Source organism: Lepisma saccharinum, chromosome 2 (genome assembly GCF_977018435.1).
Source record: "Lepisma saccharinum chromosome 2, izLepSacc3.1, whole genome shotgun sequence".
NCBI lineage: Eukaryota > Metazoa > Arthropoda > Insecta > Zygentoma > Lepismatidae > Lepisma > Lepisma saccharinum.
In genome coordinates, this window is record NC_139230.1 from 56919069 (window position 1) to 56946902 (window position 27834).

General features: G+C 37.8%; 2 protein-coding genes across 3 annotated transcripts in view; both read left to right on the forward strand.

The window, feature by feature from the left end:
- LOC145984049 (protein O-linked-mannose beta-1,2-N-acetylglucosaminyltransferase 1-like) overlaps positions 1 to 27834 on the forward strand; it is a 570971-nt gene that overhangs the window by 33266 nt on the left and 509871 nt on the right. For both annotated transcript variants that reach the window (XM_083117391.1, XM_083117388.1), the window contains exon 2: positions 26674 to 26738. The gene's annotated coding sequence lies outside the window, so the exon portion shown is untranslated. The remainder of the gene's footprint in view (positions 1 to 26673; positions 26739 to 27834) is intronic.
- On the forward strand, positions 22969 to 23598 carry LOC145982173 (uncharacterized). Its single transcript, XM_083115741.1, has one exon. The coding sequence runs from the start codon at positions 22969 to 22971 to the stop codon at positions 23596 to 23598; it is 630 nt and encodes a 209-aa protein (XP_082971867.1).

Consider the following 27834-nt stretch of genomic DNA (forward strand, 5'->3'; position numbering starts at 1 on the left):
CAGACACAGAGCTGAGCATGGAACTGTTATGGAATTGTTAGATGAGATTTGTTTGTGAAGAATGAAATAATTTTTAAATTTATATAATATCCCTATCTCTAACAGAGCTGTGCTGTACTGATGTTATTAGGTACAAATCCCCGCACAGACACAGAGCTGAGCATGGAATTGTTAGATGAGATTTGTTTGAAGAATAATTTCTAGATGTTTCAATAATAATATAAATCTATACTCTAACAGAGCTGTGCTGTACTGATGTTATTAAGTACAAATCCCCGCACGAAGTTTATAAAGAAGATATAATAATTCTATACTCAATAATAGCTATATATATCAATAGTCCATACTTATTATCCCTTTCCCTGTGCTACTGTAATTAGGTACAAATCCTTGCTGATATTATTAGGCACACACCGATGTAAAGAATTGATTTTTGCTGAAAATTCTCACAGAGCTGTGCTGCTATTATACACAGACACAGAGCTGTAGTGGAAGATTGGGAACAAGGTTTCAAATCTCACAGACACAGAGCCTTGCTGATATTTCTACAAGCTTCAAATCTACCTATACCGGGAACAAGCCTCAAATCTCACACAAACACAGGGCCATGCTGAGATTTTTTGCTATGCTCAATTATTTCTTTACACAAACATGTTGAATTTATTGGGAGAATTTTTTTACTATAATATCTTGGACAAGCTTTAAATCCCACACAAATACAGAGTTGAAACTGTCATGGCATAGGGATGAGGAATTGTTAGATGTGAAGAATTAATTATACCCTAACTGTTAGTCACTATCTCAGAGCTGTGCTCTGTACAAATCCCACACAGACACAGGAACTGTTATGAAGGAATAAAATATTAATATCCCTATCTACACAGACACAGAGCTTTGCTGAGCATGAAACTGTTATGGGAATTGTTATATGTGAAGAATTGATATGGAGGTGAAGAATTGAATAAACTCTAACAAAGCTATGTTGCTATACAAATCCCACACAGACACAGAGCTGAGCATGGAATTGTTATGGAATTGTTAGATGAGAAGAATGAAATAATTTTTAAATTTATACTTAATATCCCTGCTCTACATAGACACAGAGCTGAGCATGGAACTGTTATGGAATTACACAGAGATGTTATGGATATGGATGTGAAGAATTGAATAAACTCAAATCCCCACACAGACACAGAGAGACAGAGCTGAGCATGGAACTGTTATGGAATTGTGAGATGAGATTTGTTTGTGAAGAATGAAATAATTTTTAAATTTATACTTAATATCCCTGCTCTACATAGACACAGAGCTGAGCTTGGAACTGTTATGGATGTTATGGATATGGATGTGAAGAATTGAATATTCTGTCTCTAACAGAGCTGTGTTGTTTTGATGTTATTAGGTACAAATCCCCACACAGATACAGAGCTGAGCATGGAATTGTTAGATGAGATTTATTTGTGAAGAATATTTCTAGATACTCAATATCCCTATCTCTAACAGAGCTGTGCTGTACCACAGACACAGAGATGTTATGGATATAAATGTGAAGAATTAAATGAAATAATATTTATACCTATATGCTCTGTCTCTAACAGAGCTGTGCTGTAGGTACAAATCCTCGCACAGACACAGAGCTGAGCATGGAACTGTTATGGAATTGTTAGATGAGATTTGTTTGAAGAATAATTTCTAGATGTTTCAATAATAATATAATTAAATCTATACTCAATATCCCTATCTCTAACAGAGCTGTGCTGGACCGGAAGTAGGCAAACCGGAAGTGGACCGGAAGTGGACCGGAAGTGGACCGGAAATAAATATGTGTGGGTGTGGGTGGGTGTGTGTGTGTGTGGGTGTGGGTTTTATGAGCATCTTGGCTTAGTTTTAGGTGTGGGCAAAAAAAATATCAAGAGGGGCATATTTTTAACAAATTTATGGACAACAATCTCACAGAAGTGCCTTTTATAAGTGTAGGCAAATCAATCTGAGGGAGCTCATCATTTGTACACTGTAGTTTCGGGCATTTTTACAAAAATCTTGGATTAGACGAGGTGCTACACTTGAGCAAAAAACTCATATGGGCATGTTGAGCTAGGTTTAAGTGTAGCCAAATCTGCTTGAGGGGGGCTCATCATTTGTACACTGTAGTTTCGGGCATTTTTACAAAAATCTTGGATTAGACGGGGTGCTACACTTGAGCAAAAAACTTATATGTGCATGTTGAGCTAGGTTTAAGTGTAGCCAATTCTGCCTGAGGGGGGCTCATCATTTGTACACTGTAGTTTCGGGCATTTTTACAAAAATCTTGGATTAGACGGGGTGCTACACTTGAGCAAAAAGCTCATATGGGCATGTTGAGCTTGTTTTAAGTGTGGCCAATTCTGCCTGAGGGGGGCTCATCATTTGTACGCTATAAGTGCGCTGGTTATGGTATCAATTACACTACTAAGTTATAAATTGTACCAGAGAAAGTGCATGTTTGCAGGTTTTTTTTTTAACAGTATCATTGTTCTACTGTTATAAGGAAAATAATTGACAAATCAGTTGCATTTTTTCCGCATGAACTCTCTTTGTGTGCCATCTCGTTGTTATTATTATTATTATTATTTATAATAATAATAATAATTAAATTTTGCCCAACAACCCAGTGAATTACTAAAGAATGTTGTTTGCATAGCTTTTTTAAAACTAGAATCAGGATCTGAAATCAGTCATTGCAAAGGGATAAAATACGAAAGTTTTTGAATATTTATGCCTTTGGGAAGAATGAAGTTTTTCTAAAAATCCGGAATTCTCTTGAAATGACCGAGAGGAATGTCATAGAGAACCCAAGGAAGATCGAACACTCCCGGGCTTTGTTGTATCTAAGTGTGAATTCACTAGCCACTTATCTCACTCTCCTGGTAACAGTTTCTCTCATAACAGAGAGATGTGCATTCTACAGTTTGAAACTCCGTACCTGAACGCTTTCAAACGTGCACTTCTTGCATCACTGGACAAGGTAAAAAGGACTAGTGCTCTGATATGCGAAACCTCTGGTAATAGAAAACGTTCTCTTTGTACCTTGCTCTGCTTTTTAAAATCACATACTCCTGCTCTTGTAGCGTGTAATCAAGGATATAAACCGTTGTATTTGAATAGTGAATTATTAATTAAGCACTACATTTATATTTCATTTTCTAATAAGGTTTGAAAACAAATGTTCTGGTCTTCCGTATTTTTTTTTTCACTAGTCGAAAGTACTGCTTTACAATAGTTCTATTAAAGTCTATATTAGCTGAACAGTATCAATCTATTCTCTTTTCTTTTTTTCCAATGTTTAACTAATGTAAAATCTTAGTTGAATATTCCAACACGGTTTTGTTTATTGTTAAGTAGTTTTGATGGATGCCTTTACATATTTTGCCTCGTTTGTGTGGTATTTTTACTTTTTCTTCGTTCTATATTGCACCCATAACTGATTGTATATTTATTTTGCATATTTTAGTACAAACGTTTTGGGTTTTAATCTTTTGCTAGTTCTTAATCCATATAAATTCTGAGTCTAGTTACAATATTTAATAAAATATCTAAGTATGGAAGAATAGATTTTTGAAGTCTTCCTTCCTTTGGAGTTTTCGGAAGACACCGAAATGTCAACCTCTTTTACGTAGTACACCCTGGACTGCAGTTTGGAAACCAATGAGGCTGTGGCGTCTGGACCCACGGCCAGTATAATCCTCTGTGGGGCTTGTGTTCTGTCCATGTGATTGTCCTTTAATCAGTTTCATATTATTACCTTTCATTCTCATCTTCGAAATTAGCCAAAAGTGGCAGAAAAGCGAAGTAAAATAAATCGAATAAATCAAATGAAAATCAATTAACGAACACTGGTTGTCGTCAGCAATAAAGTCGTTGAAATTCTTCTGCTAAGCGCTCTTTTCTCGCAGATCTGCTCAACCATCCCAAGTGTCTTGAAATATCGAACATTTGGAAGATTATAGTGTGCTCATACGACCAGACAAATTACTTGAGTAGTTGCAACCGACTTGTATTCAGGATGCAACCAGAGTTTGTTTGCCCTTTTTCCCCAAGCACTTTGTGGCGAACGTTGGGTCTTTTAACATTATTTAAGAGGGTGAGTTGTTCTTGAATTTTTGCAGCGAACTGAGTGTACATTTGGTAATATCAACGCAAGGCAGCTGACTGACTTGAATTGCTTATTATTCCTTCTGTTGAATTGCTTCTTATACCAGTCGACTAAACTTCGAGCTTGGCGATATATGATAAGCTGTAAGGAAACATTGTTTAAGCCTGTAAGAATCATCAGATGTATGTCTATCCAATTCCATTTTTTTCTTACCTCGTGGGGTTAATCGTGACGATGGGGATTGATTTGGATTATTTTACTTCGATTTATGTGAAGGGTAGGGTGAATGGCGTACTGATGAAATGGATGAATGAAGAAACCTTAACCAGGGTTTAAACTTTGAACCCCTGGATTCGTAGCGCATTACGTCGACCACACCGTCACGAAGGCCAGCTAATGTCTAATAAAACATCGTAGTCAACATAATTGTGCTCACACAGGGTGGCGACAGACCTGGAAAACCTGGAAAACCGGGAAAAGTCAGGGAATTTGAGGTGTCAAAAAAAGTCAGGGAAATGTCAGAGAATTTCGTCTTTTTTTTTTAATATCGAACTCTGCACGGGAACAGGAAATCTCGTTCGTAAGTTTCAGCCTCAACTTTTAGGCCCCTTTTATGCACACCACGGCGCCAGAAACCAGTGATGGCAGGAGGATAGAGAGAGAGAGAGAGAGAGAGAGAGAGAAAGAGAGAGAGAGAGAGAGAGAGAGAGAGATAGATTCTCTCGCCCCGGCTTCTCGGCGGGAATTTTAAATTCGTACACTCTTTAAGGAAAATTGTTATAACTCGGGCACTATGGGAGCAATCTACTTCGGATAACTTTTGTTTTTCAGCTAAAACATCAGAGCATGCAACCATGTACAATTTAGAACGCCGAACCGAGGAATGGGGGTTTGGGGGGCGCGACCCCAGAATTTCAATGGAAAAAAAACCATAAAAGTCTGGAGTTTCCTCCTTTTCTCTCACTATTTTGGGGAGAAGGCGCGAACTTTAGTATTCTTTTCAAAGAATGGAAATTTCTCAAGAGAGTGAAACATGTTTCATGTTCTTGGGTGGCATACAACTTGAATAATAAGCCAAAATGTGATTATTTTTTTTTACGAAAAATAGGTAATTTGCATTTTTCGAGGAAAATTGTTATGGGAGCAATCTACTTCGGATAAGTTTTGTTTTGCAGCTAAAACATCATAGCATGCAACCGTGTACAATTCAGAACGCCGGACCGAGGAAGCGGGCTTGGGGGCACGACCCCCGAATTTCAATGGATAAAACATAAAACTTTGGAGTTTGCCCCTTCTTCGTCCGCTATTTTGGGGAGAGGGCGCAAACTTTAGTATTCTTTTCAAACAATGGACATTTCTAAAGAGAACGTAACATCTTTCACGTTCTTGAGTGCCATACAAGTTGAATAATAAGCCAAAATGTGATTTTTTTGAACGAAAAATAGGTAATTTGCATTTTTGGAGGTAAATTGTTATAAGTCGGGCACTATGGGAGCAATCTACTTCGGGTAAGTTTTGTTTTGCAGCTAAAACATCAGAGCATGCAACAGTACAATTCAGAACGCCGAACCGAAGAAGGGGGTTTGGGGGCGTGACCCCCGAATTTCAATGGAAAAACTATAAAAATTAGGAGTTTGCCCCTTCTTCTCCCGCTATTTGGGGGAGAATGGACGTTTCCAAAAAGATGGAAACATTTCATGGTCCTGGGTGCCATAAAAGTTGAATAATAAGCCAAAATGTGAAACTCTGTTCGGAAATGTGGCATGGATATGTTGCGGGGAGAGGGGGGAGGTTGGTCATCAATATGAATTTCCCAAGCTTTCTCCAGACCTGTGTCAGAGTTTCCACCCAAACATAAGAGTATGAAGTTCCGTAAAGCATATTTATTTCGTAATCAGCACCATGATACCATATGGTATCATCCGGCCAGTACGACCTTACTCTGATGATACCATATGGTATCATCGGGGGAGTAAAGGTTAAGCCTCTAAATATTACGTGGAAAATGCATTGAATTATAATTTTTTTCTTGTCCGTATAGGAGTAGTAAGGGAACTTGTCAACAGATGGAGGGGATAAGAGCGGGTGGCGCCGTCCGATAGTTGTCGGACGTCGTAGTAAGGCATTTTCTTGGGCAAACTGAAGGAACATTGAAACAAATAGGTTCCATTGATACATACGATTTTTGTCGAATATCGCCACCTGACAAAGTATCTCACTACAACATGCGACAGAAATTGCATTGACTGCAACATCCAACAAACATTTCATGCATGAACAAGAAGAGCTTTAGACTGCAAATATGCTGCTGGAATTTATTACTCTTCTGGCTCACTTCACCTTCTTTAATGTAGCAGTGCTTACTAAGGTCTTCTTTCATCATCCTGACGTATTACTGGTTTCGCACAAGTTAACATACTTTTACAATGACATTACACTATTCTTAGATATCAAGAAGAATCCAACCAAACGGAATATGCAAGGTGACTTGTAATTAGATGTATTCCCTGAAAGGGGTTAAAGTAGAGACAATTTGCAATAAATTTGACCATATGATACCCCGTCCGAAAATTAGTAGTTTTCGAGATAATCGAATTTCAATTGTTTCTTTAAAAAATGACAATTCTCCACATAAAAGGATGAATTGAGAAAAAACTGCTCATTGTATGCCACTTATTTCAGCGTTTTCTGATAGCTAACAAATAAGTGGTTCGTTAAAAAAAGTTTTTACCAAATAACAATCACATGTAAGTAACGGGTGGGTCTAAACTTACACGTGATGATAAAAAAATGAACTCTTAGTTTACTTGGCAACGTATTAATAACAAAAATGGTATGATACGAAGCGTACAAATTACTTAAATTACTTCCTTGTGACATCTGCTATCCAATAAGGTACAAATGTTGCTAACATTCACATTTGTGTACAAGAAATAATACTTCATTCATCTTCATGTTGATGGAATCAATGAACAATACAATTAAGGAACATTACACGTCTTGCTCAAAGTGGGCACCTCCATTACGAATGCAGGCACACAGTTTTTACGGACATTTGGTCACTTAACTCGTGATGTGATGGTGTCTTTGATGTGTTGACCAGCTGTTAAGATCCTCTCCCTGAGCTCTTTTTGGGAGTTTACCGGTGTCTTGTCATGTGGCTCCACGTGTAAAAGTCGCAAGGCGTGTGAAATCGGGGGATCGAGCCGGCCAGGGAATTGGGCCGCCTCGGCCAATCCATTTCTTTGGATAATTTTCATTCAGCCACTGTCGCACGCCCAGGCAGGAGAAGTATGGATGGTCGTAACCAACAATCATCATTTGACAGAGCCATTTTTCCTGCCCCAAATATTTAAATGGCATCACTTATGAACATTTTTTGAGGAACGGGATGGCAATGTTGTTGGAGGATGTGCCTCTAGCTACAAGACGTGACATGATTTATCAGCATGATGACTGCCCAGCTCGATCCCGCGATCGATTTGACGCTTTGCGACTTTTACATTTGGAGCCACGTGACAAGACACCGGTAAACTCGCAAGAAGAGCTCAGGGAGAGTCTATCAGAAAATGCTGAAATAAGTGGCTTACAATGAGCAGTTTTTTTCTCAATTTATCTTTTTATGTGGAAAATTGTCATTAAAAAAAAATTGAAATTCGATTATCTCGAAAACTACTAATTTTCGAACGGGGTATCATATTGTCAAATTTATTGCAAATTGTCTCTACTTTAACCCCTTTCAGGGAATTCATCTAATTACCAGTCACCCTGCATATTGAATACTATCACGAAAAAGTGAAACATAAATCTGCATTGGTGAACATTATAAAAATTGGCAAGTGCATGCTCCCAATCTCAAATTTACTGCAACACTAGTATTGCAATGAAATTAACGCCACTCTCTGTCCTGTCTGTTAGTAGGGACATTGATTTTTCGAAAACGCCAAAACCGTGAAAAATGGTAATTGCTGTGAAGTTATGTTTACGAATGTGCAGTGATGTCTGGACACATTTTTCGCCCGATAGAAATATCGAAATAATGCGTATTTGGCATAAAATGCGAATTGTTGGCGTTTTTAGCGAATTTTTTTAAAGAAATGTCCTAAAACAATGAAAAATTCCGTGAAATCCAACATGCTTGTCTTTTCTAGGCCATGTTTGTGTACATAGAACATGCAATTTTGCCAACATTTTATTCAAGAGTAAACTATAGAGTTATACGTACATGGAATAATTCCAAAAGCCACATTAAATCATGTAAAAGTGGCAGGGTTCTAACAGGAGATCGAGTGCTTATCTACCGTCACACGGGAGCAGCATCTTCAGTATTTGTCGCACGAGATATGTTTTGAATTACCAAGCTAAGTGTGCACCATCGGCATTTGTCGAGCGAGTAATAATGGAGCTCAGTCGTTAGGGCGTCTGACTACTATGCGAGAGACCCGGGGTAGATCCCCTGCGGGGGAGAACCGGGATGTTTTCCACCTATTCAAACTCCTCCGGCACCACCCAGCATCATATGAAGCTGGTACCTTGAGGAAACTTTGAGGGATAAAGGTAGCCAGGAGCGTGGTCCTGATCACATCACCCCCACCTTCAGCCGTGATCAAGAAAGTGTGGGCCCCTAACTCCAAACCCCTATACACCTTCATGGAAAAGTGCAGGCGAGCTATTTACTTTTACTTCCTCAAAAATCTGTTCCAACATATCAAACTGTCTCGAAAATACTTAGACCATGTGACCTACAATTTAAATAATAGTTTAAAAGCACAATGGAGTATTAAGTTTCGGTATATTTGGCAGATAAATGTTCTAAAACAAAAACGCGAATTTTGGGAAACGTAACACTAACAAGTCAAAAAAATACAATGCCAATTTTTGGTGCCATAATATATCGGTATTGGTCACATGAGATTGATTGATTTTAATTTTTTGGGTGCCTCGCCACTTACGGTCATTATGTACCCTTCAGTATATACTGGGAAATTTCCATTATCTAAAATCCATACCTTAAAATTAAAAAAAGGGGTATGGAAAATAACTTTCCCAAAATAACTTTCAAGATATCAAACTCTCACGAAGAGGCGTAAGCCATGTGACTTACAATTTGAAACAGTAGTTTTAAAACACCATGAAGGTATAATTTTAGATATTTGCCAGAAAATGCTCTAAAATGAAAATGTGAATTTTGGAAAAAATAACACGTTATAGTAAAAAAAAAAAAAAAATACACCAATTTGAAAAAAGTAACAAAATATCAAGGTCCCTACCGATTAGGTATAAATAAAACAAGAATATCAGTTGTAAGTTATTGCATTAGTAACAGTGATTCCTAACCTAATTTTCGGCATAATCACCACCGTTGTTCTGGCATTTGTTGTAGCATGGCACTAAATTTTGTTTGCCCATGGTATATGTGTCTGACAGCAAAGTCTGGAACTATGTCTACCGCAGTGTAGCTGTAAAATCCTTGCCCTGCCAGAGACCTCTTCAGTTAGACAAAGAGATGAAAGTCTGTACATTCAAGGCCAGGGCTGTACAGAAAGTGGTATAAAATCTCTCACCTGAAGTGATGGAACACCCGCGTGTACTCAGCTGTATGGGGTTGTGCACATTCGATTGGCCTTCGTGAATTGTCTGCACCATCGTCTGACCATACTATCATTCACGATATCTGGTCTGCACACATCACACGATTGCTGGTGGCTCTGTGCCAAATTCTGAGTCTGCAAAAATCTTATTACTACACGTAGGCAACATCGCAGTCGGTAGAGACTGTACGAGAGCTGAAATTTTTAACCTAGAACTTTCCTAAAACGGCTGCATTACAACTGTACCAGATTACAGCTACATACCACTTCTTCCTGCCTGCATGTGTGCGTGTCGCTCTCCGACCACTAGTGCTGCGTATAGGGACCATTTTTCAGGATGCCCCTCGCATATGAACTTTCAGAAGCTTTTATTATTAGAGTGTTTCAGTTTTAATGTGTGGTTAGCTAAGTCAGGTACCTATACAATGAAATTCTATAAATTGCTTGCGTTAAATTTCTAATACCTACATACCCTTTTCGTCAGCATTAATGGTATAACTGCATGTTGTCAGTTTTACAGTACTTCACTTGGATATACTGTACTGAAGCAGAAATCCCATTGATAATGTAAGGAAATATGACACTTTATTTTGTTCGATTCAATTGTTTCACTTATATGCAAGAGTTAAGTTGTTTGCTTTACAGAGAAGAGAAAAGTAGCGTTATGCATTGAAAAATGAGTCTGCACTCAGGGTTCTTGCAAGCAGAGGGTTCCAAACCTCAGGGAAATATCAACATATAATAACGAAAATGTATAAGGAGACTGATAAATTACAAATTGTATTTCTTAATCAATCACTCTTCACTCTAATCTCATTTAGTCGTAACTTTAAAAATAATCAAGTATTTTATTTTAAACTTACTGCGTATGACAACATTCCGTAATCCTTCCCTAGCTTGTGAATTGTAATAATTTTCCAAATTCACTATTTTGCAGTTTGAATTCAAATCATAGAGAATAGAGAAATTAAGTCAATTTCATAGAAGATAATATTGGTACTTAACAAAACCATACATGGATCTGTATGAGTTTATTATTTCCATTTGCAAAAACATCGATTTAGTTTAGTTTGTAATTGTCAGGGAAAAATTTAAATTTTGTCCTGGAAAACCTGGAAAAGTCAGGGAATTTCATTTCTGCTTGTTTGTAGCCACCCTGTCACACAAATGTTTAATATTGCTTTTTTCCGCATACATACTGTATTTGAGATAATGCAACGCTCCATGGTATTCCGGCAATGTATATATGTCCTTGAGTCTTCATCGACCATCAAATTTCATTGTGACATGTTGACACGCTTACTAAGATGAATTGGGATAGTAGGTAAATAAATAATAAAAAAGTCAGTTACCTCTATTGTGATGTGTAAAGTATATGCTAAAAATCAAAGCCAGAAGATTTCAAAAGATGTTACGTTCTATCGTTTTCTTTTAAAACATGAATCTCTTCCGCAGAAACCGAAGCGAAAAATTTCCGGTCGTGAAGGCTTGGTGCGTGGTCAGTCGAGCAAGTTCGGTTTGTATTCTCTGACAAGGAAGCACGAACCTTGCGCTGTGTAAGGAAGCATGCCATCATGCTTTTGCAGTATTCCATCTCGAACTTTTCTTCTTTGCATGCCAGTTCTTTTGTGAAATTATTCTTTTAAGACGAAATATTTTGATCTGGAGAACACCGAAGCTGCAGCCTCGATGACCGAGCGCATGAAAGCCTTTCCATTGGAATTCTGGTCTCGGCATTTAAGTTTCAGCGTATTTTCATGACATAATTTAATCGCCATCCTTGTCGTCAGGATATTCCAAAAGTGGCAGAAAAGCGACGCATAATAATCTGATATAGGATTGAGTAAGATGACAAAGAAAACAGTAGGCTCTTTAACTTACCCAGGGTGTAAATTTGAAGGTGGAGCAAAATAATTTTTCAAGAATATTATCTAAAAATATTACACATATACACACATACAGAGCATTCCCTGACATTCGCTACGAGACTCGACGGCAAGCTGGCCGGCATCAGCGCTTGTCTTTCCATGTGAACGGGTCCGTGACAGTCTGTAGAGTCGGCTATTAAAATTACAGTTTTCATATTGTGTACTAACCTTGACTACAGAAGGTGTTGAAAATGATGTCCCTCTGCTGCAACACATTCCTGGCATCTCCGAAGGAAATTGGCATTTACTCGTGCAAGTTCGTCTACTGTAATTCTCCAGATTTTTCGTACAATACTCTCTTTTAACTCACGGATGGTGTGTGGATTGTCTTTGTATACTTTATTTCCCCATTTTCTTTCCACTTTTATTCAGAAGTGACCCTGTTACTCTAAACGTTTTACGAGGTTTAATATAAGCGACTGTCGCGGACCCGTTCACCGGGAAAGACAAGCGCTGATGCCGGGCCGCTTGCCGCCGAGTCTCGTAGCGAATGTCAGAGAATGCTCTGTATATATTATATATACCTAGTCTGGCCATAAATACTGTTACACACTATTTTGTGAATAAATTTAATATGGTTTCAGATTTTTAAATGTTCTTTTAGTATGTTACACTTACATATATTACACACAAATCGCACCAATCAGTTTTCATAATGTACACTTTTCGCCTTCACACAGGCTCGAAGTCTCCCTGGCCAGGCATCTATTATATATATATATATATACACAGTTTAAAATGTGATTCGAACACCACTATGTGCCTTTTCGGGTATCTTACATAGAACCCCTTGATTACAAGGCGGCAGTGTTACCACTACGTCTGTGGGAATGCTCTAGAGTATATCTTGAAAGTCTGGATGTAGAGATGAGCGGCGGTCGACGTGTTTACTGTTTCACTTACGATCTCTTCCAAAGGGATCGAGAAAAGTATTTACAAAACCTGCGTGGAAATCGAAACTGTGGACGTGGCTAATGGCAACAACCAACAGTAGCGCGTTTTTAGCAGCGAAGTCCTTTCGTGCATGCACCACGAACGAACGAACTTAAGCTGCAAAACAAGTGAGTTTCAAGGCTTTTACTTCTGAATCATTATGTAGGGTATTGAAAAGTTACCAACAACTGCAAACCTAACATACTGTACCTTACCTAACGAAACGTAAAATTACAAACAGCATCAAACCTAATATGTCTGACTTAACAACGCCAAAAAAATAGTAACAAATTCAAACCCAGAAAAAATATTAAAATAATAAACAGCATCACACCTAAGATGCCTAACTTAACAACATCGGATTAATACTTCTAAAAGAATATCCAAAAGATGTGAGCAGGACTTTCGATCTCACGATCCTCGATACCTCAATCACCCACTACAATATGAATACGTTCTCTCTCTCACACGTGATGCCGCCCCACGTGGCGGGGTGGTTAGCACCGCGCTACGACGCCAGGGGTCCCGGGTTCGAATCCAGGCATGGGCATGGATGTTTGTTTTCCACACAAAATTCACAAACAAGTTTCTTGTGGCGTGGACACACAATACATTTAGAACAGATTTTTAGAAGCACGTACTTACATACGTAGTATATGAAAATACCACGTGTCCGAAAACGCTCCCGTCAATAGTCGCGCGGATCAATTTCATCGCATCATCACTCATCCTCATCTTCGCAAATTAGCCAAAAGTGGCACAAAAGGTGAAGTAAAATAAAACAAATCAATCAATCAATCACTCTCTCACGTTACATACAAGCATGCAGCTCGTATATCAAAAAATGAGCTGATGTGTCATTGCGTCGTGTATGAAACGTGCTATCAAGGGCTGTTGGTATTAACCACGCCTTCAGTTGAGATTTCCACATAGGTTATCCCTCGTCGAGATTGCAGTGTTTGCGCGGGAAAAAAACACTCGCCAGTGGTCACGCAGATCACTATTGTGATCCATCGAATATGATAGTTTTCCCCCATTATTTGCTGGTTTAACTCGAGAACGTATTTTTTAAATCATTCTGGTTCACGTAACAAAAAAAAATATAAGTTATTTCACTCAACTCATTACAGGAGGAAGGAAATACTAAATCTAGTGAATTACATTTGAACGTGATGAAACCAAACAAAAATACATACAGGGCATCTTAGAATCTTAGTTTTATTATTCTCTTTCCACACACAATTCACAAACAAGTTTTTTGTGGTGTGGAGACACAGTACATTTAGAACAGATTTTTAGAAGCACGTACTTACATACGTAGTATATGAAAATACCACGTGTCCGAAAACGCTCCCGTCTATAGTCGCGCAGATCACTGTTGTGCTCCACTGGAATGTGAGCTCTGTAACAAGTCAACAATGGCTCCTTTTTAACTAAATGCTGAACGAACAGAGTTCCTGGACTATTCCAGGAAGGTACACTGGAAGCAAAAGTCAACAGTGTTGCGAAACGATAGTAGCATGTACCTAAATATAAACGATTGATTTGCTTTATTTTACTTCGCTTTTGTGCCACTTTTGGCTAATTTGCGAAGATGGGGATGAGTGATGATATGATTAAATTGATGAATGAATACTCACAAACATCCATGGCCAGGCCGACATTCGAACCCGGGACCCCTGGCGTCGTAGCGCGATGCGCTAACCACTCCGTCACGGGGGCGGCATATAAACGATTGGATCACTGTTGCGATCTGCGCGAACACTGCAGTGCTAATCGAAAATGATTTAAATGATCGGCATTAAGTAACGAAATTCAAACAGTATAGCGAGAAGTCTCCCACACTCGGGAAACACGAAATTAGGCAGCTTGAGGAATACGTGTGTATACACATAAATAGGCAGCTTTTGATAAACTCATATCTCGATACGTATATAAGTGATTGATTTTTGTTAACTGCTTGTGCCCATTTTATGCATTAACATCAATGGAGATTCTTGCTCTTTCCTGGCACTACACCAAATAAGCTGGGAGCAATACTTGTCATACGTGACACTCATGTCCACTTCCTTGAGAAAATCGTCCTGGTTCTTTTCCGACTCTAATCGTGCCGCACTGTTCGACTGGACATGATTGTGTGTGCGTGCGTGTTGTATGAGACCCCGCATAAATTATTTCGAATACACATACACAAATGTAGTAGCAATGCTGCATGCACGTAAGTTGAAACAGGCAATATCTTACTCCTCCTCTTCGCATGTCTCTAATCGGTCGTATGAGTGTCCAATGGTGGAAGCCTGATGTTGCAACTACCAAAGCAAACAGTTTTCCCTTAACGTCAGAAAACTCACCCACAGATATTTTAGATTTTTTATTGAGTAGAAGAATATTATAATTTTACGAAACTGTAATTTATAATCACTGACTTAGCTTACAGTTTAAAGTGGCTGAGCGCGTTAAATGGTCGACTTTCGATCTCATCACCATTTTCCCCGGGTTCGAGTCCCGAACTAGGCATGGGCGTTCTTTGTGAGTGTCCCTTTATCAGTGTCATCTAATCGTCACTCATTCTTTTCGTCGTGATTAGCCAAAATAACAAAAATATAAAATACATTTTAAAGTGGTATGTGAACCATTTATGCATCCACGAAGATCGAAACCTGGCACCTTGATTGCAAGAGACGATAGCTTTAACCATTAAGCTATCGTTTTGACACTATAATAACTGGCATTCTTCATGAGTGAATGAACGAATGATAATGATTTATTTTACTCCGCGCATCTGCCACTTGTGGCTAATTGCGAAGATGAGGTTGAATCGTGGTAAGATGCAATATATGAAGGGACAATCACAAACGAATATGGACAGCACACAAGGCTCATAGAGGATTATACTGGCCACGGGTCCGGACGCCAGAGTCTCGTTCGTCTGCAAAAGCCAGTCCAGGGTGTACTACGTGGAAGTGAGGTTGACATTTTGGTGTCTTGAGAAAGGGTCACCCCCATACACCCCGACATTCTACATGAATGGGAAGATAAACAAATAGCCGGGAGTACACACAGAAAAGAACAGTTTATGTTTACTCAGAATTCTCTAGAACACCTATCTTCGCAGCGCGTCACACGAACCATTCAACCACGGAGGCAGTAATAGTGTATTTGGAATTGCAATAGAGGACGTCGTGGACATTTTCACTTGAAAGATTTATGTTAATAAGTAAACATGCGAGTGCTCTCATCAAGCATGAGAAACTCGTTCTGGTCTTGCGTAACCAGCAAGTGATGTAACTAAAGCCCACTACTGGAAAGTGCCTGAAGGTGGAGAGAGACGAGATGACCGTGAAAGGAACAAACAGGATTTCCTTCGCGTCACATTCATGTTATCAGCGGCTTCATTAATTCCTTGTGCTGTGAATTCCTCACCACCACTTCGTTTCGTTTTCGATTTAGAGTAATTCATTCAAAATTATTCAGCTAACTTGAACATACACTAACTTTGCCCGTGCTTGTTCTCGTGTCATCGGTAATGAATTACTACGTCCTCAATTACCTAATCGCTTTTAAATACGTTTCTCGGGCTAAGTTATTGATTCGCCGTATTTTTTCGAGTAGAACGACGTTATTGCACAAATAAGATTGACAAAAAGCTGAGGACGATATTCATGCTGCACATTGTTGAGCAGTAGGATCACTGTATCATCTGAAATTATTGGAAATTCCTAGACAGCATATAGTATTTTTTTTAAATATACGTGCGTTATATCATGACATTCTCACTTGTAAAGCACATATATAACCTAGTTTGAATACAGAATGATGAATGTCCGAACAGACTTTGACGCTGTTGAGATATTCTAAAAGTATAAACAGCTTCGAAATGTTTAGAAGCAGCTGTAATAGTTAAGCTGGTTGAGATAACTAAGCACGGATATAAGCAGATAACAAAAACCGGTAGCCGTCAGCGATCAGTTTAAACTAGTTAGTTATTCTTTTAATTTTTCAGAATTCAAACTCCTTAAGCCATCCTTGGATAATTGGAGAATCCTAATCTCACCTGTCATCTCAGCTTTTTTGTAACATATTTTAAAAATATCTTAACCTAAAGGAACGTGTAACACATGCTCATGAAAGACGAAGTTATATATGGAAACTACAACTTCCGGAAGTCGAAGTTAAATCCAGTGATCGGCATTGATTTCACCATACCTCTTTATTGATTAGGAGCATAAGTAGCATTTGGCTACCAAGAATCAGATGCTTTGTTTAGTGAGCTTTTCCCTGATTACATTGACATTTTCCTTGTTTGAATCTTCTCCTTTCGTGAAACATACAAACAGGCGCGCTGACATGCTATCACAAGAATAATGGAACCATGATGGATCTAAACATCTGAATGCGATGGCCACGAAAGCCATTGTGTAAAGTAGACAATATAGCTATGTAATGAAATTGAATTTATTTGCACCACCAGAAATGGTTTTACATTTTGTCACGAGTTTCCCAACTTTTTGAAAAATATAAATAACTACGATAATCAGCCCTTTTGTTGGTTCCATTAGATGCCATTAACATGCTTAGGCCTAATTTCATCCATATTGGTTGACCGTTGTTAAGCTAACACTTGCTCTTCTGGTTAGAATATTTTGAATTTGAATTTAAATTTAAAATCGTAGGTGCGTCAGCACTTAGGCTATTTTCACCCGCCACATTATACGGGGACCAGCCCATTACCATTACAAACAGCAACTCTAACGTTGCATAACTAAAAATCTTAAATTATTCTGACTTCTTTTAAAAGCTGAGGCTGTAAACGGTCACTCAGCACACACAAGGACAAAAAACAGGACAACACACACAAAATTACACTGGCCATAGTGCCAGTCGCCAGAGCTTCGTTCGTCTGCAAAATGCAGTCCAGGGTGTACTGCGTGGAAGTGAGGTTGACTTTTGGGCGCCTACGTGAAAAAAAAATGGCAGGAAGAGATACGTGTTGTTAGTATATAATTCGTCAAGGAAATATTTTCCTCTAGTTTTATTGTTTCCTTGGTATTTTAATCATTCATCCCATGCAGATTCATATGAGCTGTTCGTATTTAATTTTGCAATCCAAATGGTTTAGTGTTATAGATCGACCACAAGGAAAAAAGCCTTGGCCGAAAAATCCCCGCGCAGCTTTCCCTTCTTCCCTTGAACTCGGGCCATAAGGAAGCATGGTCAACTCCCCCCTCCCCTCCTCGCGGGAGTACGGTGCACAGGAGTCGCGGGTCTGCGCAGGTTGTTTTGCTTGTGGTTCCACTATACCTTCAGTACTGCTGAAACTTTCTCACTTTTCACGTTTTTGCTCAATTCTGTACCGTCTCAGAACGCTAATCCAGTCTTCGTTGTTTATCATTCTTTGTTATTTTCTAGGTTGTATCTAATTCATAACTTATTGATTGCTGCTTTTCTCCCTAAAGAATAAAACCAAATGTAACCTCATTCCCAACACCTGCTCATGCCCATGGGAGGATACAATAACCTATTTTGCTTGTTAGAACCTATTTTAGGTTTACGTGCCTAAATTAAACTTTTTTTTTTAAGGATTTTTATATCTCTCAGAGGTATTTACTAGGTTTGGTGGCGAAATAATTCAATGACTGGCGTTTTTGAAACATGTTTTCTGTGGATTTCCCTCCTTCGAACTATATGATGTTTAACAAAGCTCTAAACAAAACAAAATGTCTGACGCCATTGTCACCTGCACACAGTGGCAGCGATTAAACTGGCCACTTTTTACCCCTGCACTATAGACTCTTAATGCTAAGCCTTGTCTGCTAAGATAAGTAAACTGTCCTTTCCCACCCCCTCTCTCAGTTTTGGCACCGGACCATCTTTACTGCCATCACAGTCCAAAGTGCAAACTTCTGATCTGGGTGGCGTTGCTCACTTTCGCGTATTTGGTCCTTTTTGGCATTCACGCCTTGCGAAGTAACGTTTCAGCATCCAAATTTGCACCACTGACTATGTTTCTGTTGAAAGATAATTTTCAGCACATGAAATGATCCTCACAGACAAAAGGCAGAGTTTGAGTTTGGATAACATGCAAAAAGATTCATGGTAGTCAGTAGGACCATGATGAAATTCAAGTATCGACGCTAGGGGTCCCGGGTTCTAAACCCGACCTGGGCGTGGATGTTTGTGAGTGTCCATTCATCAATTTCATCATGTCATCACTCATCTCCATCTTCGCAAATTAGCAAAAAGTGGCACAAAAAGCGAAGTAAAAGAAACTAACTAACTAACTCTCTAGCCTTCTTAAACCCGAAGGTTCATGGCTGCAGCAACACAGGCCTTCCATCTTTCCCTATCTTGAGCAAGTTCTATATACTCTTTTCCATCCCTACCGATTTCCCTTAGGTCAATCTCAACATTGTCCCTCCATCTTCGTCTTGGCCTTCCTACAGGTCTCTTACCATCAGGTTTCCCAACAAGAATCCTGTAAACTCCTATTTCCTCTCCCATTCGTGCCACATGGCCTGCCCACCTAAGTCTTCTTGATTTAATTATTCTGATAATATCTGGACATGAATACAAATTATGTAGTTCTAAATTGTGTAACCTTCTCCGCTCACCTGTCTCCTCATCCCTTTTAGGTCCAAAGATTTTCCTAAGGATCTTATTTTCAAATACTTGCAATTTATGTTCCTCTTTCAATGTAAGGGACCAAGTTTCACATCCATATAATACTACAGGCAAAATTACTGTTTTGTATATTTTAACTTTTAGTTTCTTTGATATTAAACGAGAAGACAAAAGTTTATGAAGAGAGAAGTAACATGCATTTCCTGAATTAAGCCTACTTTTTATTTCCTCTTTAATATAATTTTCATTTGTTAATATTACTCCTAAGTATTTGAATTTGGAAACTGGTTCAAACGAGTTGTTATCAATAATTAGATTTTGATTATTACCTAACACTTGGTTTCGGCCTGTAAGCATATATTTAGTTTTCTCTTTGTTACTAAAACCTATCTCTTTAGCAGTTTTGAAAAACATATTAGCATTATTCTTAATTGTATTCACATCATCCCCCAGTAAGTCTACATCATCTGCATATGCTAACATCTGAGTCACACCATTTAATTTTAGTCCTTCTTTAGTTTCTTTTACCTTCCTAACAGCATATTCTAAGGCAAAATTAAAGGGCAATGGAGATAATGCATCTCCTTGTTTTAACCCATCATGAATTGTAAATTTGTCAGACATATTAATACCCACACGAATTTTACTTTCTGTTTCACTGGTGCATATTTTTATCATACTAACAAGCTTCTTAGGTATTCCAAACTCTACTAATATATTATATAATTTATCTCTTTTGACCGAATCATATGCTTTTTTGAAATCAATGAATAGTTGATGGACATTTTGATTATATTCCCACTTTTTTTCAAGTGTCTGTCTGATGTGAAAAATTTGATCTGTAGTTGATCTGTTACGTTTAAATCCACATTGATAATCACCTATAATTTCATTAGCATATGGGGTTAGTCTTGTTAAAATAATGTTAGATAATATTTTATATGTTGTTGAGAGTAGAGAAATTCCACGGTAATTATTGCAGTTCATTTTATCAACTTTTTTAAACACAGGAACAATTATGGATTCTTTGCACTGTTGAGGAATTTCTTCTTCATTCCATATTAAACAAATTAATTTATGAATTTGACATATTAATGAATTTCCACCATATTTAATTACCTCAGCTGGTATTAAATCAATGCCAGGTGCTTTGTTATTCTTTAGCCTTTTAATAGCATCTTTAACTTCAGTCAAGTTAGGTTCTGGAACTAAAGGTTCTGCTGTGTGGACTTCATTTACTTCTGATTTATCTCCTACATGGACATTTAAAAGGTCATTAAAGTAGTTCTTCCATCTATTTAGAATATCGCTTGGGTCAGCTAGAAAATCACCATCTTTATCTTTTATCAAGTTTACTTTAGGTTGCCACCCCTTTCTAAACTCATTTACACCTTTATATAAATCTCTGATATTTTTATTTTTGCTGTTTGTTTCAATTTCGTTAATTTTGCTTTTCAAGTAATCTCTTTTTTTACTTCTAAACGTGCGGTTAACTTCTCGCTTTATTCTATTATAATTGCTTAGATTTGTATCATCAGAGTTATTTAACCACCTAAGTCTAGCCTGATTTCTTATTTCTATTAGATTATGACATTCATTATCAAACCATGGCTTACTTTTTCTCGGTTTATGGTATCCTATGCTTTCTTTAGCTGCTGATTCTATTGCATTACGTATGTGCTCCCAATTCTTATTTACGTCTGTTTCATTTATATTTTCATCATCATTTAAATCCTGCAAAATATCAAATCTATTTGACAGTTCAATTTGGTAATCTTTCTTAATTCTTTCATCAGTAAACTTTCCTGTATCAAATTTTATAACTTTTAGATTTTGTTGCTTATGATTTAACACTGAGAGTCTTTCTCTTAATTTAGCAATTACTAAATAATGGTCACTGGCACAGTCAGCACCTCTATGTGTACGAACGTCAATTATACTAGTATGTCTTCTCTTATCAATGAGAATATGATCTATCTGATTATGAGTTTTAGCATCTGGAGAAGACCAGGTATATTTATGGATATCTTTATGTTTAAAAGTGGTACTTTTCACAATTAAATTCTTTGAGGTTGCAAAAGTAATCAATCTTATACCATTATCATTACTTAATTCATGAAGACTTTCTTTTCTTTAAAAGAAAGCAAATCAAAATCAAAAGAATAAAAAATCAAGTATAATTCCTGGTTTTCAAGGCGAACCTTTCAAATATTGAAGGATACAAACAGATGTTTTCTCTATTCCAACCTTAAATATTACCGACTCTCAGCCCCCCTCCCACACACACACACAAATAAATGATTGAGATTATTTTGTTTTATTTACCATGTAGCTTTCGTTTTCTTCCTTAAAAAAAAAAAACTAAAATGAGAGAAACTTGCCTAAGGTCATTTATAAACATGTATACATTTTATGGGATTTGGATTAATGAAAGTTGCAATTTTTTCATGTCTACGGGGAGAAAAATGGGAATAGAGAAAACACCCCCTTGTATCTTTTCTTATGTGCTACCAAAATTCATGAGTAATTTCCAGAGCCAATAATTCACTGCTTATGACATAATGCTTGGATTATTATTATTATTATTGAAGGGCTCGGGTGTAAAACATGGTAAGTGACATTTTGGATATTTCTGAGTTAATTAAGAAAAAAGGTAATTAGAGGCTATACTGTAGATAAATCGTTTTCGTGTTGTGTTTACCAAGTTCAGAAGGCTTCACTGATTCCAATGCAAATTGTATGATAAGGCAATTTCACTCGAAAATTGAAGGATAACACATTTTACTTTGTAACTCAAAAATTACCAAAATGTCACTTACCATGTTTTATACCCGAGCCCATCAATTATAATAGTGGCCGAAAGAAGAACGTTTCGTAAAATTTCTTGCTTTGAAAGTGTTTGATTACTGAGCTCCTGTTGCTTTTCCTTTGTGTTGGCCGATTCACAATTATTTATTGCCTGTGCTTGCGACACCATGTGTGATTGCAGGAAACAAAAGCTATCAATCCCGAGTTATGACCTTGACGAGTTTAATTTATAACCCCCGCAAGATTGCAGCAAAACAGATCAATTAGGGTAAAACGAGGAGAGACGCCGCAGGCGGAGAGATGCCGCACATGCTGTACTTTGCCTAGTACACATCAGATGGCAGCAACATTCTGCAAGGATGTGTAACTGTCGTTCATTCCACCACGCCAGTGCAGTAGAGACCAGTCAAGTGAAGTAGAAAGGAGTGGGGCGCCTTCATATGAAAATTTCCTGGTGAATTGACCGTCGAAATTTTATGAAAGGTAAGTGTGATATATCGTAATAGAGCGCACGCTAGTTTCTACGTGACAAATATTTTATAGAATACTTGTTACAGTATTGCGATTACCTTTCGCTCGATTTTGCACCGAAACTACAAAACCAGTAAAAAGCAACTGGTGCGGCATCTCTCCTCGAGAAAAAGGATTGTTGCCGCAGTTACACAAAGGAGAGATGCCGCACATTTTTCTGTTAGGAGAGATGCCGCACTTTTCTCACCCTCATATTGTAAGGTGTACAGTGTCATTTATTTCACCTTTTGACACATTGGATATTTTGAACACAGTGTTATATGTACTGTAGGGTATGTATTTTAGCAAAGAATGCAATACAAACACAACAATATACACATGTTATTTATGCTTGTATATAAGTTATGTAAAATAGAGTGTACTTAAATTTTAAATTGTCTAAAAGTTTCTAAGCACTCGTTTCTTATTCTTTTCAGAATTCAAGATGCCCAACATATACAGAAGAAGATCTGCTAGAGCTTCGTGGTCTGATGAGACCCTGAAAGAGGCATGTACCAGAGTGCAAGCCGGGGACATAGGGAAAAGAGAAGCTGAACGATATTACGGCATTCCAGCGAGAACCATATGTCGAAGGATTGAAAAAGGCGATTTCTCCAAGAAGAGTCTTGGACCTGAAGGAGTTTTCGGTTCACATAATGAAAATAAATTAGTTTCCCATATTCAACGTCTAGGTGCAGCAGGTTTTGCTCCAGACAGACAAGCAGTTAGGGTGTTGGCGTACAAATTTGCTGACAAATTAAATATTAAACACACGTTCTCGCATGAATCGCAGATGGCAAGAAACGTATGGTTAAATTCCTTCCTGAGGAGAAATCCTGAACTTTCTTTGCGACAAGCTCAAGGCCTCTCTATCAACAGAGCTCAAGGAATGAATCGTGAAGATGTGAAAAACTATTTTACGTTACTAGAAAAGTTTATGGAAGAACATGATCTAATGAATATACCAGGTAACATGTTTAACGTCGATGAAACAGGATTCCCACTCATTAACAGACCTGGAAAGGTTGTGACCTCCAAAGGTTCAAAGACTGTGCACACTTTGACTCCAAAATAAAGAGGAGAAAATGTGACGCTGATAGGGTGTTGCAGTGCAGAAGGAACATTTCTTCCTCCTGTTCTTATTATGAAAGGTGTGAATAAAAAAACCTGAATTCGTTGATGGACTTCCTGCAGGATCCGATGTCTACATGAACCCTAAATCGTCGTACATCAGTGCTGATCTGTTCATGAAATGGTTCAAAGAACACTTCGTTCCCAGGAAACATCCAGGCAAAACGCTTCTTCTCCTAGATGGCCATTCGTCACATGTCCATGCATTAGAGCTTCTGGAGTATGCGGCTGAAGTTGGTGTTATCGTTTTGTGTTTGCCAAGTCACACTACACAAGCCCTTCAACCCTTGGACCGATCTGTACTTGGTCCAGTAAAATCATATTACAACAAGGAAGCAACATCATGAATGAGAACCCATAAAGACAGAAATATCACATGATACCAAGCAGGCTCTCTGATTGGTGCGGCGTGGAATAAAGCTGCTTCTGTTGGAAATGCCATTTCAGGTGTCCGAGCCTGTGGCATTTACCCTTTGAATTCAAATGCTAATCCCGACTACTTCTTTTCCATTTCTGATGCTTTTCAGTCAGGTCCTAGTCCACTTTCATCCACCCACACCAAAATATCTGACCATAATGATTCGCAGGATCTAGAGTCACCTTCATCGAGTACCTCGGGAAGTCTCTCACCTGCCACAGTTAAACCAACAACCTCGCAAGCAACACAACTGACACCAAAAGTAGCTCAACAACCTCCTTTTGTGCCCCAGAATCAATTACCAGGAATAAATTCAAACCCTTCAACATCTACCTGTAGTTCCACACCTACGGAAAGCCCCGGTAAGTACCTCCGCCAGCTGAGTCCCATTCCAGAAGTTCCTCGCCAAGGTAAAAGGTTCAAACAGTCAAAAAAAACAACCGGCCCAAAGCAACCTGCGCCAGGCGCTACAGCGAGTGGATCTGAGCAAGACATCAACAATTGTGTGGAATGCTTGGAGAATTACTTCCTCACGGCTTCCAAATCTGACTGGATCCAGTGTGTTACGTGTTCAAAATGGTTACACGAAACCTGCACTGTGTATGGAACAATGTGTGTGGACTGTGGAAGAAAGAATATTCGTGAGAAGAACTTAAAGAGGCAGAAGTGAGTCAGTGCGGCATCTCTCCTCGTGTTTTTCATGACACTCAAAATTCAATGCTTTTGTAATTTGAAAAAATATCCATTTAAATTCTTCCTAATGGATGCCAATTATTTTTTTTCTTAAAGTGCAAGGATTGTAGTTAAGTTTACATGTCGATAAATTTCCACAAAGCAGAGATGTTTTTTTTCTATTCAGTTATGAAAAGGTGCGGCGTCTCTCCTCGTTTTACCCTACTTAAAATTTAACACCCAAGAAGTGCGTGTTAAAATTTTCCCGAAAGATCAGATTTCTTTCGTTGGTGCAGGTTGGTACTGGGGATTATAATTCTAGGGTATTCGGGAAAAAGCATAAGTCAAAAAATGCAATTTTACAACAGACAGTTTTTTATGTTTATTTTTTTAATAACAAACATTACATACATGATATGCATGTTGGATCATCACTGTACAGAGAATCGAAGTTTGTGACATGTTCCTTTTCCCGAACTATAAATCTAAACGCTCTAAAAATTTAATTTTATTTATTTCTTTGTTTTTGTATTGTTTTTATCTTAATCGAAACGGAAAATATGTTGATTCTAGAAATTAATGTACATAGATTCTTCTTTCGAATGGAATTTTCGGTCCATTCATTAAGTGACTGCTTAAGAGAGTATGTGAAATGTGGATGACTTGTAATAATACTACTTCGAATATACTTAAAAATCTACTAATGCTCATGCATTCACATCTACCCGTCAGTTTTAGTGGTTATTTCATAATTTGATACCATTTTTAGGACACTTTGATTGAAATTGGAAGTCGAGGCGAGGCCGGGGAGACAAGTGCTTTTTAACTGTGTAGCAACCTTTACATCAACTAAGGGTGTTAGCTACGAATTCGGCTGTTTGCATGTACTCACATTTATTTTTAATTAAATCATCATTGTCTGATTCACCTAGACCTATAATAATAATAATAATAATAATAATAATAATAATAATAATAATAATAATATACATAGTTTTCCACCGAATACGAAACCGTTAATGCTTCACTCCAGTTCGTTTACGTATGGTACGTATAGCCCAGGTTTGTGAAATCATACACAAAATAAATATCCGTTCCCTTCCATATCGAATTACAACAGAATCTAACACCAGCTTCTTGTTTGTGTGTTATTTTTTCCCCTCTCGTCCATCAGTCATTCCAGTCTTTCTACAAGCCAGTGATCAAGTTTTCAGAGAACATTACACATTTTATAACTTGTACATTTGATTGGGTCTACGTACAACCTGTATCTTTAAGTATACGATATGATCTGCGGACAAAATACAAACATAAAGAGCCTCTTTTTCAACTCGCTATTGTAATTTATATCTCTCACCAATAAAAAAACAAAACAACAACATCCCTTTTATTTTTATTTTTGGACAAGCCGGCAAGTTTTTCAATTGTTCCACAAACCTGAATCAAGAAGGTTGCATAGCCCCCTCCCCACCATGACTCAGTGATAATGTCGTTTCCTTGTAATAAAGGGATCCCGGATTCGATACCCAGTGGAGGTAGGGGTTCAGACCCTACCTTAAACTGGAAGCCAACTCCTGACTAGCCTACGTGTGCATAACGTAGACTTAACTCAAAGTAGGTAGTAGCATCTTGCAATTCTGCTCACTGGTTGCAATAATTTCAATCGACGAAACTTATATTTTAAAAAGCGTGTTTACCTTCTTTTACATTCCTTGTTGATATCTGAAATGGATAAAAGAACAAAAAGAAATATCGTGAATTCGAACCCAGACTTCTTAATGGGTTAAATTTTATCACTAGGCCACGATTGTTTGTATACAATTAATAAAGTTAGAATCACTGTTGGGTGTTAATTTCTCACATAATAGCCTCTGTTGCATAATATTATTGATTGAAAATGATATATTTTTTTGTATATTTTTTCTGCAGGAAATCCAGGAGTGACGAACGTTTTCAGCTGGTTCTTCAGTTACAACTTCCATTCTAGACGAAAGGTAAGTTGTCATTCGAATGTGTAATTCAAGGTGCTTCAGTATTATTAGTTTGAAAAGTGTTAATTAATGAATATGTATCTTTTTTTTCTTCCTTTCTTTTCATTCTTTCTATTATGGTTAGTCTCAGCCGTTTTCTACATCACACACTTAATTGTAGTGACTGTAATGAGTCTGTCTATAATGACACTTCCATATATTTCTGGTTTCGAACCTTCAACACTTGCATCTAATCATCTTTAACCTAAAGAGGCCGAAAAGCGACGTAAATAAGAAAAATACAAATACAGAGTGGGCTCTTTAATTCAAACTTGGATATTTCGATTTACTATGTAATTCGAACAGAAGTTCCCCTTGAAACTATCTTTAATGACATGATGATTTTGTTAATTCGAATTTTGGATAATTATAACTCTTTTCGTGTCCCCTTGGAGTTCGAATTAAAAAAAGTGTTCACTGTACATGTACGTATAAAAATACATGTATGCATATCCATGTTCGTTTAAGGATGTAGTTAGCATTATGAAATTGATATATAACCCTTCTATTATACATTAGAACGTACTTGGTTTCATCCTATCATTTAATCGGTAGGATTCTAATGATGAAATGGCGGGAAAGAAGAAAATGGAAATGAATTTGTGTTTTGTTGTATTTTCTGTCTTCAAATCGCTTTTCTGGCTCTTTAGGCTAATCGCTACGCTGAGGATGAATAATGAGATAAAGCTAATGGAAGACACTCAGAAAGGAGCACCCATGTCCAGACGAGGAAGCGAACCTGGAACCTTACATGGCAATACAAGGTCGTGGGTGGAATATTTAACGCGATTGGCCAACGAGACAGCCAAGGAATGATGGGAGTTCAAGGCACCAACAGTAGCCTTGAGGGAGGGGGGACTAGATGTGGACAGAAAGGAAAGCCATATTGGGGATGACGACCGAGGTTTTAAAATGAAGTTCCAACACAGACACACTGATTGCATTTGAGAATATTGCTTGGATATTATTTTTTCGATTAGTGTACATTTCTCCGAACATTAAGCTGCAGCGAGTTAAGAGCTGCATTGTGCACCAGATTTATCGATACGTTTAATGGGAT

Bases quoted from the DNA above. Each gene is read 5' to 3' on its own strand.
- LOC145982173 (XM_083115741.1), top strand. From the start codon at position 22,969: ATGCCCAACATATACAGAAGAAGATCTGCTAGAGCTTCGTGGTCTGAT.